Consider the following 18,169-nt stretch of genomic DNA (forward strand, 5'->3'; position numbering starts at 1 on the left):
CTATTCTGCCCCTCCCTCTGTCTCTCAAGTGAGTTCCCACCTCAGGGTGTTTGCCTGGGATGCTCTTCCCTCAGGTGGCCTCTTCTTGTACTTCTGGTCTCAGCTCAAAGGTCATCTGCTTAAACGCCCTCCCTTGCACCCAGTCTACAGTACTATCTGATCAGTCTGCTTTTCTTCCTAGCGCATCATCCAATGTTAGTTTTATTCGTTCACTGACTCTTCCCCCTAAAAGATCAGTTCTGGGAAAGCAGGGATCTTGTCTTTGTTCTCTATAATACCCTAGCACCTAGCACAGTGACCGTTGCAGCCCGTACTCAATATATTATTCTTCTGAATTTATGAATGAGTTAATATCTGAGGTCTTACACTGGTACAAGCTATTCTCTCCTAGACCTCCTGCTAAAAAGCAGAAGTAGATGTTAACAGCCTTGTTGGGCAAAAAAGGACATGCTGAAGACAACAGCCTAGGTGACTAAGCCACCACAGGGCCCTCCAGGATAGAGCGGCAGGAAGGACATATGTCCAGGTGGAAGCAAGGTGGACCTATGAGCCCAGTAGGACAGACACTAGGAAACCATTATTAACACAGGAATAAAGGAAAAAAACCAAAATATATACTCATACTGCAGATCATACCAATTCACATTCAATGTTTATTGAGAGCCTAGACTGTACCAGACGCTTTCAAAAGCTTATCACATTTAATCCTCACAACCACTTCATAAGGAAGGATATCATTAGTGCTAATTTAACAATTGAAAAACTCAGGCTCAGAGAGATTACATGGCCTATTCAAAGCTCCCAGATGACAAGTGCAGATGCAAGCGTTTGAATTCAAGCATGTTGGATTCCAAGTCTGGAACTTTCTCCACTGTACCACACCGCCTCTATGAAAGGATGAAGGGAACTTCTGCCATATGCAAGGCATCTGGCTGTACCCAACAGGTATAGCTAGCCAGGAGGGAAGGGAGTAAGGGATAAGGCCCCAGGGTGGACCTGTGCCTGGCCTCTTCCATGAGAGCCATGCCAGTTTTCTCTCTGAGAGGTTAGAGGGAAGTATGTGGAGGAAAGGAGGCTAGAAACCAACCTAGGGCTTTCCCCTAATGCTCCCTCTCAATGCAAGAGAACTGTGAGGAACAGGGCAGAACACGAGCTGCCCCTGACCCAGAGGGAGAAAGGAATGGGCCTCCAAGTTCAAGCCAGATAAGGAGACCCAGATGATACATCTTTTAAGGATGGGGGCCGGGTGACCTGAGCCAGAGGAATGGGAAGGGAAGGAAAGATGAGCCCATCTTGGAGTGTTACACTTTGGTTGCTAGAGAGGCAACAGAGGAGGCTGGAGTCATTCATGGCAGGCCCCATTTATGTGCCCCTCAATCTAACACCTCCTACCCAGGCCAAAAAAAAAGGCTTCCTACTGAGATGCTGCCCTGCTCAGTCTATCTTCTCAGGCTTTTTCCAGGACTTGCGGGTCTCTAGGAAGATCTTGACCAAAGACAGGAGAATAGGCACAGCCATAGGCAGGAAGAGTGGGATATAGATGGCAAACTTCTGGTCATCAGGGAAATAGAGGAGATGGAGGAGCGAGGGATCAAAAAAGGCACGCTCCGAGGACATCACAGCTTCCTGGCTGGCAACGAAGGCAGAGGCCAGGTGTCCAGAAGCCAACTCCTCCGCCGCCTTCTGGACTGCAGCTACAGCCCTGTACACCTAGGAGGGGGCCAGGTGGACTACCGATTAGTCCTAAGCACTGGTAAAGGGGGTGGGGTGATTGGTTTACTGTGTCTTCTGTCTACCAGAAGACAGGTTGCCTGAAGTTCGCCCAGGATATATGGAAACCAGTATAAAAGGGCTATGGTGTATTTTCTTAGTGCCTGCATAAAACCTCAACCCCCTAACCCCTCTGGACTCCTGCCAGGGGGCTGGCACTGCCCTCTAGAGGAAGCCTGGGGCATTCAAAGCTGACATGCCCCTATATTCCCTGGACCTCAATGGGCTTTAGTTTCACCACGCCCTGGCCCTTGCTGGCCGTTCCAGTCCTGGGCCACAGAATCCATCCCCTGTCCACTTACCTCAGATGCCACATCGTCCTTGATGACAATGTTACTGATCTTGCCCAGAAGCTGGGCTAAGGAAGTGAGAGTGGTGGTGGCTGTGGCCAGGTTCTCCACTGACCGAGCCCAGAGCAGCCGGTCTAGCTCCCAGGTCATTAGCCCTTCACTCTTAGGCCCTGAAAACAGGCATTTTGGAGGCACTTGGGGCTGAGGAATCCCAAAGAGCAGTCTGTAGGAAGAGTAAAGTAAGGTCAAAGGGGCTGAGACTAGGAGATGAAAGAAGATGGCTAAGATTCCTAGCATAACTACTAAGATTTTCAATCTTACTTAGACCCACAGGGGTTGTAGAGAAGTGCCTCAGGGTCTTGGAGGGTGAGTGGCAACACTAAGCAATCCAGTGTCCAAGCCCTGCTTTAATCAGTGTTTTAGATTTTACTTGTTTCTGTTATTGGACTTCCGAAATCTTGTTTGACAAAAGATATTGTTTGACAAAATATTTTTGGTAACACCAACTTAGTTTAATCCCCTCACGCTGTCTACCCTCTCTTTGGACAAGTAAGGCCACTGAGCCTTAGTTAATGGATGATCCAGGACCATCTCTGACAAGACATGCATGCTGTGCCTCTCTAATCCTACACCCATGCAGACACTGCTAATCAATGAGAATCCTCTTTCCTGATGAGCTCAGATACATCCTTTCGATCTGTAACATAAGGCATCAGGCAGCCGCCATTGATATTAGTTGGCACAAGAATTAACAACTATTTTCTTAAGCACCCCTAATCACACCTCATAGACCTGACATGAATGAATCTATTTTTCTTAAAACAGTTTTTGTCAGCAACTAGTTCTTCTTAAGAGAAGGACGAAGTGATTCTTAGAAACCTTTCTCGGTTTCCTACAGCTCTGGGCTAGGTATCCCTGCCTGGTTACATTTCATTCCAATCAGCTCAGGAGATTATGGTCAGAGTCATGGGCCATGACCCCGAGTGGATCACCCAGGAGCTCACCTCAACTGAGCCAGGAACACTTCCATCACCCGCACCATGTCCACCTCAACTCTCACCGGCAGCTCCGAGTTATTGTAGGCTTTGGGGTCCACGTTGTATACCTGCAAGAGGAAATGAGGTTGCCTCAACATCACACCAGGACCATGCACCGCTCTGCCCTAGACACTCTGGAGGCTATGAGAGAAAAGGAAGACATATTCTGTGCCCCTTAGAAATTATAACCCCGAACATATAGCTAATATTTTTGAACACCTATTAGGAGCTTTCCATAAATTATTTCCATTTCCCCCTCAAAAGTCCTGTCAAAGAGACTTCTGATCCCATTTTAGAGTTCCTACCCTTGAGAAACTCCCAGTCTAACGAGAGAGACAAAGTTTTCAACCTTGCAAGATTCCCACAAATAAGGCCAAGATCTAAGATGTACACAGAAGAGTCCTCAGTAAGTGCAAACACTTTAACGCAAAAGGGTCATATTATAGACAATACTGAAGAAGAAGCAGTGGGGCTGGCGGGGGGGTGGGACACAGTACCCTCACCTCCCCAGTGTCTGCCCCTCCCACCGGCTGAGCCATGGAGGACACCAGAGGAACAACAGAAGAACAGTTTCAGAGAATATCTGTCTGTCTCTGAAGCTTGAACTCATAGTATGGCCATTACCATAATGCCACCCCAGCGGGGACTGTGGAAGGCGTTGGTGGCCACTGGAACGCCATCCTTGTCCTGTATGTACAGAGGGGAGTGGGCAAGCTCAGGTACACAGAGTAGGAAGTTGAGCACAGGGTAAAGGGAGGCAGCGCTGGATCCTGTGGTACAAAGAGAAGGGGAGTCAGAAAACCAAAAACATACTGGATCTAGATCTTAGTTCCAGGTCAGCCTCGAGCTTACTGGTCACTCACTCTGGGCCTCATTTTCTCCAAAGATAATCACTAGGATAGCCTCCAGTCCTGGGTTTCTGTGGCGAAGAACTTCTGAACATCCTCCCAAGATGTACCACATACATGAAGTGCCGTCCTTAGCCCTCAAATGCCCCTGGAATATCCCCTCCTCTAACAGGCCTCCCTTAACTGTCTAAGTCAGCTCTCTTGGCCGCTGCCACATTGCACCTATATTACTATAACTCGTTTTATGTACAAATACAGATGTGACCTCATGTCAGTTCCCTGTTTAGTATCCTTCAATGGCTAGCCATTCCTACCAGGTTAAAGTTCAAACTCCTTAACATGGTCCTTTATGGTCTGGTGCCTGCCCGCCTTGTCAACATCAGCTTGGTCACCCTCTCACAATTCAGCCGCACTAACCTCTGAGCTTTCTAAAAGTTGACATGCTCTTACTCTTTTACATCTAAGCTCATAATTCCCTTACATGAAATGCCCTTCTACCCCTGTACTCAGCACTATCATAAAGCAGTCCCTCAGACTTTGTTTGCTGAATGAAGAAGGAAAGGAGAGAGGGAGAGATGGAGGGAGGGAGGGAGGAGGGAGGGGAGAGGGAGAAGGAGGAGGAAGGGAGGAAGGGAGGGAAGGAAGGGAGGAAGGGAGGGAAGGGAAAGCAGGGGGAAGGAGGAGGAAGGGAGAAAGGGAGAAAGGGAGGAAGGGAGGGAGGAGGAATTTGCCAAGGCCCCACGTGCTGCCCCTCCCATACCCCTTGGCCCACTCTGGCCTAGCCCTGATGTCTTAAATTCTACAACTAATGATACACTCATTTTGATTTGCCTGTATTGCAGTTCTTGTTCACATCTACTCTTCCTAAGTACCACCCCAAAAATGAAAAACTAGAATCCTAGCATCGAGGTTCCTCAACCTCAAACAGCAAAACTGCCAATTCAAATTCTGCCTTCATATACGTTTGTTATCTTTCCTACCTGTGTGACCATATCTTTCCTGAACGGTTTGCAAAGAGGAAGACACAGCCTATCCATTAGTTTATAAAAAGTGCTGGGAAACATATTTAATAAATGCTTTTGGATATAATGGTGTGGAGATGTAGATATCAACAGAGTATCATGAAAAAGGAGCCTAGATGCCCAACACTTCCTCGATGCCCAACCTGGGAACCATCACTATATATAACCCATCTCCAACCCCAGGCTGAGCCTTCAGGATCCCTCCCCAGCCTGGCAGCAAGACCTTATCCTCAGTAGCTCACCCAGCCGGGACTCCACCGGATTGATGACATGGGGGAGGCTGTGTGTGGCCAAGTAGTAGCTGGAGGAAGCTGGGTCAAAGCGGGGATTTACTCCCAACACTGCGTAGTAAAGGATCTAGAGAACAAAGAGGGAAGATGTTATTTTGTTTATTGATTTATATTCCACTTTGTCCCAAAAGAATATTTGAAATGTCTTTAAAAATATAATTATTACAACAGGGCAAAATATAAGACACAAAATCAGGGCTGAGAGAAAAATAGGTATAGGAAAAAAATAACACAGCCAAGAGTAAAGTTAAAAAACTAAATATGTTCTTTAAAAACCACATATTTTACCAGGCTTTCTAGTAGCCTAAACAAAGAGGGAAACAAAAGAGTAGCATAATTTAAAAAAAAAAAAAAGAATAGCATAATTCAGTGTCCACAAGATCAAATCAAGACAGCTATTCAGAATTACTCCCACTACTAAGACCTGATAAAAATGTCTCCCACATTTTCCCTCAAAGAACATTGTATGATACAGAAAGCTACATTCTTTACATCTTTATTGTTACTACATTAACATATTTCAGGAAGTCTGTTGTTGTTATTTTTTTAAATAAATTTCTTAAGGATGGCACAACTGGTGAAGATAGTTCTGGAAAGAGCCATAAGGAAGTTAGTTTTTTAACAAGCATTGACAAAATTCCCTGAGCTGGACACCACGGAGGGAAAGTAGACACCAGAATCATATACATACACAGAAAATTCCTAGCAAATCAGCAAGCTCAAAGGGCTGAAAGAACAGACCACACCTGTAAACACTAAATCTGGATGGACTTTGAAAAAGATGGTGCAGCCAGAAAAAGGAGTATTCAACTTGCTCCCAGTCTCACCTGAGAGTCCACAGAGAAGTTGCCTGCAGCACTGAGGGCATTCAGGAAGGGATGCACATAGCGCCGGACAGCCCCCTCGATGTCCCAGTGGACGTCATGGGACTTGGGGTCTGGGTTGAGTAAACTGAAGGTGATCTCATAGCCTATGGAAACAGGAGTCAGGGGCTTCTTTGGATCATGGGCAGCCTGTATCCCTGACTGGGCTGAACTTGTTTCTCGATTGGAATGACATGGCACCAATGGGAGGATAAAACTGGGATAAGGAACACTGTATGCTTTAAGGAAAAGTGCAACCACAGAAGAAAGGAGTAAAGAGTTTGCATGCAGATTCCCCTTCTGCCCCAATGCCTCCACCTAATTCATTTCACTCTCCCTTCCCATAGCAAAGCCCAGTCACCCTACCCAAGCTGGACTTCAGAGGCCGCCTCTTATCAGAGCTCCACTTGTCCTCTGGAAGGTGGTCAGCCAGGGCTGCAGCAAGTACATCCTCAGTCAAAGACATGGCCTGGGCTACTTGGATTATGCGGCGGCCAATGATGTTAAAGGCCTCCCGGTGCATTATTCCCCTCACGACTGCTGTCCTCTTGGGCCCAATGTAGCTCATCATGTCCTAATGAGAAGCAAGCAAGGGATAGAAAGCCCATGGCTAGAGGGAAAAAGCAGAAGAGCACTCTGGCTCCTGTTTTTGAGAGTCCAGCCTTTTTGCCACTGACCAAAAGGCCTGCACTTCTCTTTAGATTCATAGTGAACTATTATCTCAGCACTTCTGAGCTATGGGTATATATGAGTGTTTTCATTCATATCAGTTCCCTTCTCCTTCCTAGTAGACATAGGTCCAAACAATATCTAAATCTCCACAGGCTGGAAACTAAGAGATGGCATGCTGAGCAAGAAAGGCAGAATAAACAACTGGACAGTTTGATATAAGTAAATGGCACATGGCAAAGAGGCAAGTACAGAATTTTCACAGCAGCATTATCTGTAATAATAAAAAACTGGGGGCAATCCAAATGCCCATCAGCAATAGAATAGATAAACTGCAATATGTTTATACAATAAAACATCAGACAGGATTAAAAATGAAGGAATTAGATCCAACTACACATATTATCATGGATGATTCTCTCGAACATAAATTTCAAGCAAAATGAAAGTTGCAGAACATGTATTACACCGTTTATATAAAGTTCAAAAATACATAGATTTAAATACATTGATTATCGAGATACAACGTATGTGATAAAACCTGAAAGAAAAGTAAGAAAATAATGCAAGTAAAATATGGTCGCCTTGGGCTGAAAGGGAGTGGAGTGTAACCATGGAGATGTACAAGGCTCCAGCTAGATTGCTATACTATTATAACTTGGGGCTGTGTACATAGCCGTTCATTAAAATTTTCTTTCCTCTTTTTATAAAAATATTTCATTATAAATCCATAAAGAAAATGGTGCATGGTATTACTTCCACTAAGCCTTGTGCTAATAAAGGAAAAAGGTCAATGTACTGCCCATATTACCATCACAACCCACTCAAACCAGCTTCTTTCTTTCAGCCCTACTGGTTTTTTTTCCACTTTAAACGGTCACTGGAGCTTTAACCACATACCAGTCTTGGATTTAGAAAGACTCAGAGTCAATGAAAAAAATTCCTATTTGCATTCTTTAAAAAACTTATTTGGAGCATTTTCTGTAGCAAATGGAAGAAATGGGTGACAATACTACAAGAAGGAGGTGACAGAGCTGAAGGGATAAGGTGAGGCCACGGCTTCTGCTCACCCTACCTGGGGGAGAAGTGAGGAGTGTTCAGAGATCACGTACACAGTCAGGGAGCCCTCTGCTTGCTCCTGAGGCTCAGCTAACATGGTTTCTGCCTCTGAGGATAAGAGCAGGTAGTGCGCCAGGAGCAAAAACACCATTCCCTCTCCCTCTGGACCCCAGAGAGTGCATAAGCCACCCCTCCACCTCCCTCTGATGCCCTGCTGATACTCTGGTCAGGCTTGGCCCTCAGTGGCCCACGCTGAAACACAAGGTATCTCATTGACAGCTTTCCCAAAGAGACTCTGGAGTTAAAACAAGGTATGGAAACTACACATTTAGGGATCTGAAGGGAAAACAGGGCTTCATGTTAGATGGTGTGATCACCCTTTCTGGTACCTTGCATACTATCCAATGAGAGGGCCTCTTCCTCATGGTCCAAAGCCCTTCGATAGGCCTTCTGGAATCGGCATTTAATTTTCATTTTGTCTGAGAAGAAAAGAAAGCAGCAGGATGGGAAAAACAAGTGTCAGACCTCTGTCCACTTTCCTAGCCCTAACACTGTCCAACGTCTGAAGATACCAAGATGATTATTTGCAGAGAAATACCATAAAGCTACAGCCAATTCTAATGCTTTCTGCATGGATGATACCAAACAATGTTCTACCTCTTCCACCTGCCCAGCTCATGCCTCTGCCTATATACACACTACATTCAACCTGAAGGACTCTCCCACAGGAAAATTTATTATAATATTCATTACATGAGTAGGTGAAAGGAGAAAAACCACATAAGTACTCAAAAATAATCCAATTCAATGAACGTTCTTGGTAAAAACAAGATGCATACTTCAAAACAAAACACTAAATAAATTCCATTAAAATTAGTAATAAAACAAGGATGCTTGCTAGTTCCCCTATTATTCAGTACTGTTCCTTTTGAAGTTCCTGACTAATGTAATAAGAAAGAGAAATAAAAAATGACTATTTCAAAGAAAAAGGCAAAATGGTCTTTTTGAAGTAGTCTAACTATTTTCCAAGAAAATCAGCTGAAAAACTATTAGAACTAGTAACAATTCAATCAGATGACTAGACAGGAGAATATGCAAAAAATCAATAGCTTTCTGATAATAAGAAAAGCAAGTGTTTTTTAAAATCCCAATTGCAATAACAATAAAGAACATAAAAATACCCAGGAACGAATGTACAAAACCAAAAGGAAAAAAAAAAACAGGACTTTACTGAAGGACATAAAAGATTTAAATAAAATGGAAAAAGCATACAAGGCTCCTAAATGGAAAGACTAAATATTCTAAAGATGTCAATTCTCCTTAAGTTAATCTATATATATAAGGCAATCTCAAAGGGATTTTTTTCACCCCCTGTAACTTTACAAATTGAACCTAAAATTTATTGGGAAAGTTCTTTATTGAAGAATTCCAGGTCATATATGCAGAAGAAATGATACAATTTAAAAATTATCATTTTTCAACAGCTACTGAAATGGATTCCAATACCAACAGATGCTAAAACGATCAGGTGAAAGGTTGATAGTGAACTAAAATACAGAAATCAAGCTGACAAAACCTAAACTCACTGAATCATCTTTGTATCACTCAAAGTAAAACAACTAGCCATTACAAGCTTCATGATAGTGAGTATACCACACCCACCATAAAGTATTCTTGCCGAAAAAATTGAATCTGATTTTAATCATACTCTAGATCTAACTACCAGTTTATATGAAACATGGGTAATAGAGGAATAAGTTAAATGAAACTAGGAGGAAACAATCTGCCAAATCCAGAATGTGAGATGTTCTATAAAACAAATGACCTGGTTTCTCCAACAAATCAAAAAAAAAGAAGTGTATCAGGATGGGGTAGGGGGAGCTGATGTATAATAAAAGAGACAAAAGAGATTTAATAAAATTTAATGTGTTGATCCTCATCAGCTATAAAAAGATACCTTTGAGATAATTGGAGAAATCTTAATGTAGACTAAAATTTAGGTGGTAGTAAGGAATTATTGCTAACTTAGTCAGGTACAATTATGGTAGTAATGTTTTAAAATTAAAAACAAACAAACAAACAAAAAAAAAACCTTCAATGACTTCCTTTCTCATCCAGTATAAAAGCTGTATGTGAGTTTGGTCCCCTTTTACCACTCTGGTTTCATTTCATTTCTTCTTACACTCTCCCTCATTCATCTCATTAGTCACAGTATGGTTCTTCCTGCTCTGCAAAGGCACCACCCCTGCTCCTACCTCAGGACCTTATATTTGCTTTTCTTTTGCCCTCTGCCAAAATGCTCTTGTCCCAAATATCTATACAATTTACTCTTTCATCTCTTTTATCTTTTAGGTCCCTACTCAAATGTCCTGTTTTCAAATGATGCCTTCCCTGGCAACCCTATCTAAAATGGCAATGACCTCCCCAGCCCCCCAAGAAACCTCTCTATCCTCTTGCCCTGCTCTATTTTTCTTCTGTCATCATTCAACATACATTTTACTTGTTTATCTTTCTAATTGTCTGTTCTCCTCTTTTTTGTCTGTTTTGTTCATTGCTGTATGCCTAGCAACTACATCAGCATATGACATAGGTACTCAAATATTTGTTAAATAACTGAACAACCCTACTACTATCCCTATTTAACAGATAAGAAAAACAAAGATTTAGAGAGGTAAACAACCTCACTCAAATTCACACAAATAAGTGGCAGAATCAAGGCTTTAATCCAGCTCTCTTATACCAAATTCATACTCTTAGCCACTCCACTATACCACCTCCACAGTATGTCCATGTTATTGAATACTGTGTCCCTAAATATGGAGAAATCCATGACAACTTGACAACAATCAAGGTGCAAACTAACATGTGAGGTACAATCCAATTTTTGTTTTGAGAAAGAAAAAGTATGAGCATGCACATTAGGTTGAACGTATTTTTTGTGTGTGTTACCAAGGTTAAAGAGCTAGAAAGTAAATGGCACACAGGCACTTCATGGTCTGGACTCAGCCTACATCTCCCAACACTCCCAATCTTTCGCTTCACACTGCAGAAAGATAAAACTGCTCATGGATCACCCCCTCCCTCAACATGCTGATTTACCTGGAGCAGGCTTTTACACAGGAGGCAGCATAGTTTGTTGACTAAAAGCCTGAACACTGGAATCAGTCTGGCCTGGATTTAAATCCCTGTCCCACCTCTTACTAGCTGGCTGTGTGATCTTGAATAAATTAAAATCTCTAAAGTCTGTTTTTTCATTTATAAAGTGGGGATCAAAATGTTATAAAGTGCTTCACCTAGTTTCTAGCATATAGTGGACAATAATAGCTAGCAGGCTACTCCCTCCCTCTTCTCCTCATTTAACCTGAATTCCTATAGATCCTTTAAAAATCTAGCTTAGAAAAATTACATCCCTCAAAACCTTCTCTGCCCTTCTTTCCTCTCAGACAGTTAAAGGCTTTCTTAAGTGCAATCTCTGTTTCTTATATACTCCTACTATGAATTCTTTAAGTGTCTTTCTTCCCTGACTGTGAATTCCTTAAAACCATTATCAATTTCTTAGTCGTCCTCAAATTCCTGGTACCTAAGAAAAGTGCCTAACCCTCAGTTAAGTGTTTAATGTTAAATTAAATAAAACCTGTATACAAGGCCAACATAATCCCAAATCCTGTGTTCTTTCCACTACATCCCACTTCCTGTGCTATCCTCTAATGAGATTCAACTGCTTCGGATCAGGCAGCATAACTGTTTTATGAATAAAATTGCCACCTTAATGGTGAACACTGAATTTAAAGTTGCTTTTCTTCTAACCAAACACGTTGTTTCTGTTCATACAGAAAGACCTTTAAGGTTTTTAACTACCTTTATGGGACACCCACGCTCCTCCTACCCAACGCATCTCTGGACTGAGTTCAGACGCGAAAGGCAGCCTGACCCGCCAGGAACTCACATTTCAGAGGGATCTCTCTCTCATGCACCACAGTGAAAGGCAGCTTCTCCTGGTCGTCCAGTGGCACTGACTCTCGGGTAAACACAACAGTGACGGGCACCATGAGCCGGAGCTATGAGAAGGAGCATCAGGACCATCAGCTGAGTCTGTACCTTGCGGATGGGCTGTCCCCTAGCCCTCCCACATCGAGGTCTCACCTGCAGGGCATTCAGCCCACTGATCTGGGAGTAGGGCAACGAGGCCCGGTAGGTCTCTGTGGTCTTCCACCAGAGAGGCAGCCCTAGCACGATGGCCACCGCAGCGAAGAAGAGGGCAGCGCGCTTGCCTCGGACCACCTCTGCAGGTACGGAGATACCGACTGAGGCGCCAGAAGTGGGCGCGGTGCTGACCCCACCCCCGACGCGGAGCCCCGGCAACCCGTAAGCACACTCTCAGCCCACGTTCGTAGGGATCCCTGTGAGACCGACCCGAGTCCAAGTCTGAAGGGATCCTGTCTGAAGCGACCCCCGACCCCCAGTCCGCGGGACTTCTGGCACACCATAATCTCCAGCCCTTCATTCCTCCCTCGCAATCCGCGAGTCGCAGGCCCCACCCCGCATGCCCCGCACCTAGGTCTGTAAAGGCGGCCCCGGCGGCCGCCATGCTTGCTTCCGACTGTCCTGGCCCTGGGGCGGAGCTGCACAAGCCTCCCCCAATCAGAAACTTGCAAGTTGGGGGGCGGGACCACAGCAGCGATTACGGCCAATTGCGAGCGACACTGCAGTCGCCAAGGCAGGAGGAAGCCGGCGAGTGATGGGCAGAATCCACAAGGAGCCTAACCCTCAGTACCAAAGGAGTATACCCCCTCCCAGAGGGGCGGTGGAGGTGCTGTACGGGTTTCAGCTCGCATTTTGTTGTCCGCCTCTTCCTGGTAGAACACACTCCTAGCCCCAGAAGTTAAGAGCGCAAATTCTACAGTCGTTAAATACAAATTTGGGCGGCCACGGGCAGCTCTAAGTCTCCCGTTTTCTCATCTAAACACTGGAGATATTTACTAAAATGAGATCATTCATGTAAAGAAACTGACACACGGAAAGCGCTCAAATGTCACCTATCACGATCATTGTTTATTATCCCAATCATAGAGCTCCTCTTCCAGACACCCCCTCCTCAAGCCTCAAACATGGAGGCGGCAAGCTAGTAGTACCTTTTGAGAATATGTGGCTCATTCGATATTTTTTAATTCATTTCCAACTTGTAAAAATCTGAATACTTCACTCAAAATTCTTGGAAATTCACGAGCACAGACCCTGGATCCTGATCACTTGAGTTCAAATCCTGACTTTACCACTTCTCCTGAGTGATCTCGAGAAGTTAATTAACCCCTCTGGGCCTGTTTCCTCATATTAAAATAGGGATAGTAATAGTATCTACTTTACATAAAGTTGTTGTATGTTGTAGTAAATGAATTAATAAACATAAAATAATTAGACTAGGGCCTGGCAAGAGCACATAGAAAGTGCTTATAAATGTTAGCTAATGTTGTTACTATCAGGTCAGGTCGCACTGGGCCTACATTCCCATATTGCAGTCATTAGCTGGCTGGAGGATTGGTTGTGCCCTTTACACAGAGCTTGGCCTCCCCAGTTCACACACAACACATTCAGCAGGTTCTCTCATCTTTTTATCTGATCAGACAGACCAGATGCTCACCCTACCCATACGCCCCTCTAGCCAAGTGGTCAAAGTTCATCACGAGACCTCACCAGGTCTGCCCTTCCCCAGACTCTCATATCGGCCCCCTCTGTGCCCCCATCTGCCCCACATGGGAGTGGGCAATAGCCCTTGGCAACCTCTTAGATACTCTGCTCAGTCTGGCAGTCCCAAGCCTTGGAGTTCTTCCTGGTTGGGCAGGAGCTCAGGTGCTCCTCTTGCAGTGGCTCCCCCTAGCAGAATGTGTCAAGCCCTGGCAAGGCTCAACACAGCTGAGAAGTGAGAGACTCCCATCCCCTTCTACCCCAGTTTTGGGCCTTGCACAGAAGCTGCCTTCAGGATTGCTCAGGTCTTGCATCACTTCATCCTGCTACAGCTGCAGCCTAGTGCCTCTTAAGTAGCAGTTCCTAAGAGACTTGCAGCCCTCCATACTGCCATGCTCCAGCCTTGGACATAACAGGCAGGGCCTGATCTAGAAATGGTTACTGGGCATGCTCCTCCCCCATAGACTTGAAGCCCAATGAAACTCAAAACCCATCCTCTCTTCACCTCCAAGTCAGGGGGCCCAGAGACAGAGTCATCAGAGATCAGAAATTAGGAGATGGAAAATTGATGTATAAAATAGACAGACACAGTAGCGTGTTTTGCTACCATTTATTTGCTATTTGCTATGTACCTAAGGCATAAGTCAGGTGTCTTGTGTTCTACCCTCTAATCCTAAGAGAGAGAGCAGACAAGGAAAGCCCAAGAAGCAGCTACCCCATCATGGAGAAATTGTGGGAGCTGGCAGAGGCAGTGGAGACCTAGGCATCCTGCTCTGACTTCTAGCAAGTTCTCCAGCCCTCAGCCATGAGGGGCTTTCTATCCTCCTATCCAAAGGTCCCAGGTGCAACAATGGGAGAGGGGAGAGGAGGACAAAAAAGGAAGGTGACTCAGTGCTGGATGGACGCTTCTTTGCTCTGCATGGCTATTCGGCCCTGGCCATAACTACAAGCAAAATTGGGTGCAGGTGGCGGGGCCAAGGGCTCTGGTACGGAGTGGGTACTCAGTAGGCATGGTTGGCAACGTAGAGGGACTGTGCTGCCGCCCCACCATCTTCTCCACTGCCTTCATACTTGCCCTGGGCTGCAAGCCCATTCACCTGCAAAAGTAGAGGAGGGGAGGGTGTAAGCAGGCTGAGCCAGCCCACAGGCGCCAAAGGCTGTAGCCTCTGACCCCTGCCTAGCTGCACACCACCACCTCCAACCACCATCCCTAGCTCCCAACCTCAGCCCGCTTGATGAACTCCTCAGTGGCAGCCTCAGCATTGTCCCGCTGCCCTCGCCAGGCATTGAGTGCAGAGGCCTGCAGGGCACGCCCATAGGAGAAGGTGAGGGCCCAGGGTCGGGGAAGTGGGCAACGGTTGATAGCATTAAGGTTGAGTGATGCCTCTTCTTCACTCTGACCCCCAGACAAGAAGGTCACTCCTAGGGAAGACAAAAAAAGACAAACTGATTAGTCACTTTCTATTTTTCCAGGGTAAGGGATCCCTGAAGACCACAAGAACATGAGGATGAGTCTTGAGGATAGGAGGTTAGAAAGCAGGGTGGTACCTGGGACAGCTGGGGGCACAGTGCGACGCAGGGCAGTGACAGTTGCCATGGCAACCTCTTCTGGACTATACTTAATGGGACAGGCATGGCCAGGAGTCACCATGTTGGGCTTGAGCAGAGTCCCCTCCAGGTACACATGATGGTCACTCAGGGCCTTGTACACAGCAGCCAGGACCTGGGGATCAGAGAAGGTTTACTAAGGTTTGGGGTCCTTGCCACTTATGCTCCCTGTCTAAGGTGGGTGGGCATGACTGTGAAGGTCAGTATAGGCTCAGACTCACAGGTCTGTTCTAGGATCAAGTAAAAGAGTGCTTGCGGAAAATGCCCGCATCTGTCCATGGCGAACAAGTTCCCGTCAGGCTATCCTTGTGGTATGTGTCTGCCCGAGTGTGGACTCACCTTCTCCGTAACATACTGGCAACGTTTGAGGTCATGGTCTCCATCAGGCAGGATTTCAGGTTCCACAATAGGTACAATGCCATTCTGCAAGTAAGAGCAAAGTAGCTTGGGAGGGGCAGTAGGCAGGATGAGAGAAATTCTTCTCCCCACCAGGCACAGGGCACCCATCTGCCCCCCTCACACACATAGCCACATACCTGCTGGCAGATGCTGGCATAGCGGGCCAGCACATTGGCATTCTCCAGAATGGCAAGTGCTGAGGGCGTGCGCTCGCTGATTTTCAACACACAGCGCCACTTGGCGAAGTCAGCGCCATCCTTCTTATACTGGGCACAGCGTTCTGAGAGCCCATCCAGCCCTGCAGGCATAGTGCCAGTCGCATCACTCTGCCCCTCTTTGCCAACATCAACCACCCTCCAACCCTGTGATCCTAAAGCCTATCCATCCTGTACCTTGAGTGGTGGTTTCTCCATCAGTCCCGGCTAGAGGCACTACACCCTTGTCAACCTGTAGGGGAAACACAGGCAGAGGGCTGAACCCAGGCAGGATTCTCCCTTCCACCCCTCACACACACACAGCTATTTCCATGCTCAGCAACCCGGGGCCAGTGGCTGCACCTTGATGCCAACGACAATGCCTTTATCCTGGATGGTACGGACAAAGGGAACACCATTATCATCTTTCTGATAGAGTGTCTCATGGAAGAAGATGACACCTCCAATACACTTCTTCACACGGTCATCAGCAGTGAACAGGACCTGACGGTACAAACGGCGGTTCTCCTCTGTGTTCTCCACCCCAATTTGGCTCAGCCGTTTGGCCATGCTGCCTGAAAGGAAACAAAGAGGGTTGACAAGGTCATCCCCAGGGCTTCCTAGCCACCTCTACCCTACCCAGCCACAGGCCTCTACATACCTACAGACTCATCTGCAGCCAGAATGCCTTTGCCTGGGGCCACAATCCGGAGGGCAATGTCAGACAACTCCTTTTTCTGCTCAGCAGAAAGGGCTGAGTATGAATGGGGCATAGTGACAGCTCTGTGGAAGAGACAAGATATAAAAGCTGGACCCTACTCACTACATCCTCTGCTTCCTCTCCTGGCCATATGGGCCAAATAACCTCCCCACCCCCAACAAGCATGGGGCTGGGAACAGGGCAGCAGTCCTTGGCATGGGTCCTGGCCATTAGGCTTAGGGCCCCAGTTCCCACATCTCCTTTTGTCCCTGCTGGGCATCCTTCCCAGTCCCATAGAAAGATGCAGGGTGGGGGTGGGGAGGTGAACAGCCCCGAAGCTACAGGTCTTCTAAAACTACTGCCCGAACGAAGATGCCAATCCATCTTCCACTGAATTCAGGTAGACATAACCCCTGACCTTTCCAACTTCCCTTTTCTCATCCTCAGCAGGGCCCCTAGGTAAAGTGTATTTACTTCCAAGGCTTCAGAATGAAGCAAAATGAAGCATCACCCTTCTTCCTTCAGCTTCTGCAGGAAAATATTGGGAGGAGGGGGCAGCTTGGGAGTAGAAGTGGCACAAATAACTGTCACAGGCGTCTATAACTCTGCAGTCAGGATATGGGAGCAGAGGATCAGGTTTGAAAGGAATGAACAGAGAGGCTGAGGAGATGCAGGAGGAGAAAGGAGGTGACTTGTAGGGAGGTGATAGTGAGACAGGCAACTAGTCAGGGGGAAGGACCTAAACCAGGGGGACAGAGAGGGGAAATGGAGAGGGAACTTAGCCTAGGAGAGAGAGCAGGCAGAGATTAAGGTGGTCTTGGTGGAAGAGATTGACTCCAAGAAAAAAACCCAGTCAGCAGAGGAAGATTTGGGATTGGAGAAGCTGAGGTCCAGGTATGAGCTGAGAAAAAGGGGTGTTATGGGAGAGGATGAACCATGGGGTTTTGAGTGGACAGAAAAGAGAGAGGATGTAAGGAGACGGCTGAGATGGCACATCCAAGGGCTCCTGGGAGTAGGGCAAGAATGGCAGGGGGAGTCAAGGAGAGAAAATGGAGATGCTGAGCAGCTCCCGCCTCGCCCACGGTCCTCACCTGTGCGCAGTGAGTTAGCAGCGGCAGCACAGGAACAGCTTGGGTTCAGGTCTGTAACAGCTGCGGCTTCAGTCCTGGCTCCTGTAAATGAGGCTGAGGATGCCGCAGAGCTACGTGACTCCCCCCAGTGGGCGGGGCCAGAAGTCCCCGCCCACTGGCCACGCCCCTCTGCAGGACTGGTGTTCTAACAAGGCCACGCCAAAAGAGGCGGGACAACATGGTGGAGTGACTACCCTGTCAGGACCTCGGAGTCTGCTGTGGACTGCTCCCTCCCACCTCGTGGAGCAATGCCACCAGGGCCCCAGAGGCAGGAAATGGCCTTGCCCTCATTTCTGGTACAATTGCTTTTACCATGTGCTGGTTACTGTGCTTGATGTTGGAGATTAAGCCTGGTCTGGTGAAGGAGAGTCACCTTAACAGTCACAACAGGTGGGGTAGGCAGGACAGAGGTATCAACAAAGTGTAGGAGTCCAGGGTCAGGAAGGAACTGAGTTTCTCTGTCCTCACCCCCTTATTCACCAGTGCCTACCCAGGAGGGGGATGGAGAAAGTTAAGAGAATGAAGCCTTGTCTGTTCCCCAGGCCATGAGCCAGGGAACAAGCAGTCCAGTGCCCAGCATATATGAGGAAGCAAGAAAAGGGAGGAGG

The 18,169-nt window shown here is 46.6% G+C and overlaps 2 protein-coding genes across 5 annotated transcripts; both read right to left on the reverse strand.

The window, feature by feature from the left end:
• Positions 1-624: 624 nt before the first annotated feature.
• Positions 625-12,500, reverse strand: PIGS (phosphatidylinositol glycan anchor biosynthesis class S). Of its 3 annotated transcripts, none has more exons than XM_039886120.1 (12): positions 12,403-12,500; positions 11,992-12,131; positions 11,795-11,906; positions 8,238-8,327; positions 7,865-7,956; positions 6,487-6,694; positions 6,085-6,227; positions 5,210-5,324; positions 3,722-3,867; positions 3,065-3,165; positions 2,073-2,283; positions 625-1,710 (listed from the first exon to the last, which is right to left on the reverse strand). In XM_039886120.1, the coding sequence occupies exons 1-12, from the start codon at positions 12,434-12,436 to the stop codon at positions 1,435-1,437; spliced, it is 1,668 nt and encodes a 555-aa protein (XP_039742054.1). In that variant the 5' UTR covers positions 12,437-12,500; the 3' UTR covers positions 625-1,434. The 3 variants fall into 3 exon arrangements, with proteins under 3 accessions (XP_039742054.1, XP_039742053.1, XP_039742055.1); XM_039886119.1 differs by lacking the exon at positions 12,403-12,500 and adding an exon at positions 12,262-12,378; XM_039886121.1 differs by lacking the exon at positions 11,992-12,131 and having other exon boundaries at positions 12,403-12,448.
• Positions 12,501-14,125: 1,625 nt separating this feature from the next.
• ALDOC (aldolase, fructose-bisphosphate C) lies at positions 14,126-18,159 on the reverse strand. 2 transcript variants are annotated; one of them, XM_039886147.1, is made up of 10 exons: positions 17,874-18,159; positions 17,523-17,603; positions 16,393-16,514; positions 16,095-16,306; positions 15,930-15,984; positions 15,675-15,835; positions 15,478-15,561; positions 15,079-15,253; positions 14,753-14,952; positions 14,127-14,627 (listed from the first exon to the last, which is right to left on the reverse strand). In XM_039886147.1, the coding sequence occupies exons 3-10, from the start codon at positions 16,502-16,504 to the stop codon at positions 14,532-14,534; spliced, it is 1,095 nt and encodes a 364-aa protein (XP_039742081.1). In that variant the 5' UTR covers positions 16,505-16,514; positions 17,523-17,603; positions 17,874-18,159; the 3' UTR covers positions 14,127-14,531. The 2 variants fall into 2 exon arrangements, with proteins under 2 accessions (XP_039742080.1, XP_039742081.1); XM_039886146.1 differs by lacking the exon at positions 17,874-18,159 and having other exon boundaries at positions 14,126-14,627; positions 17,523-17,857.
• Positions 18,160-18,169: the final 10 nt, after the last annotated feature.

This window comes from Pteropus medius, unplaced genomic scaffold (genome assembly GCF_902729225.1).
Source record: "Pteropus medius unplaced genomic scaffold, Ma_sr-lr_union100, whole genome shotgun sequence".
Taxonomy (NCBI): domain Eukaryota; kingdom Metazoa; phylum Chordata; class Mammalia; order Chiroptera; family Pteropodidae; genus Pteropus; species Pteropus medius.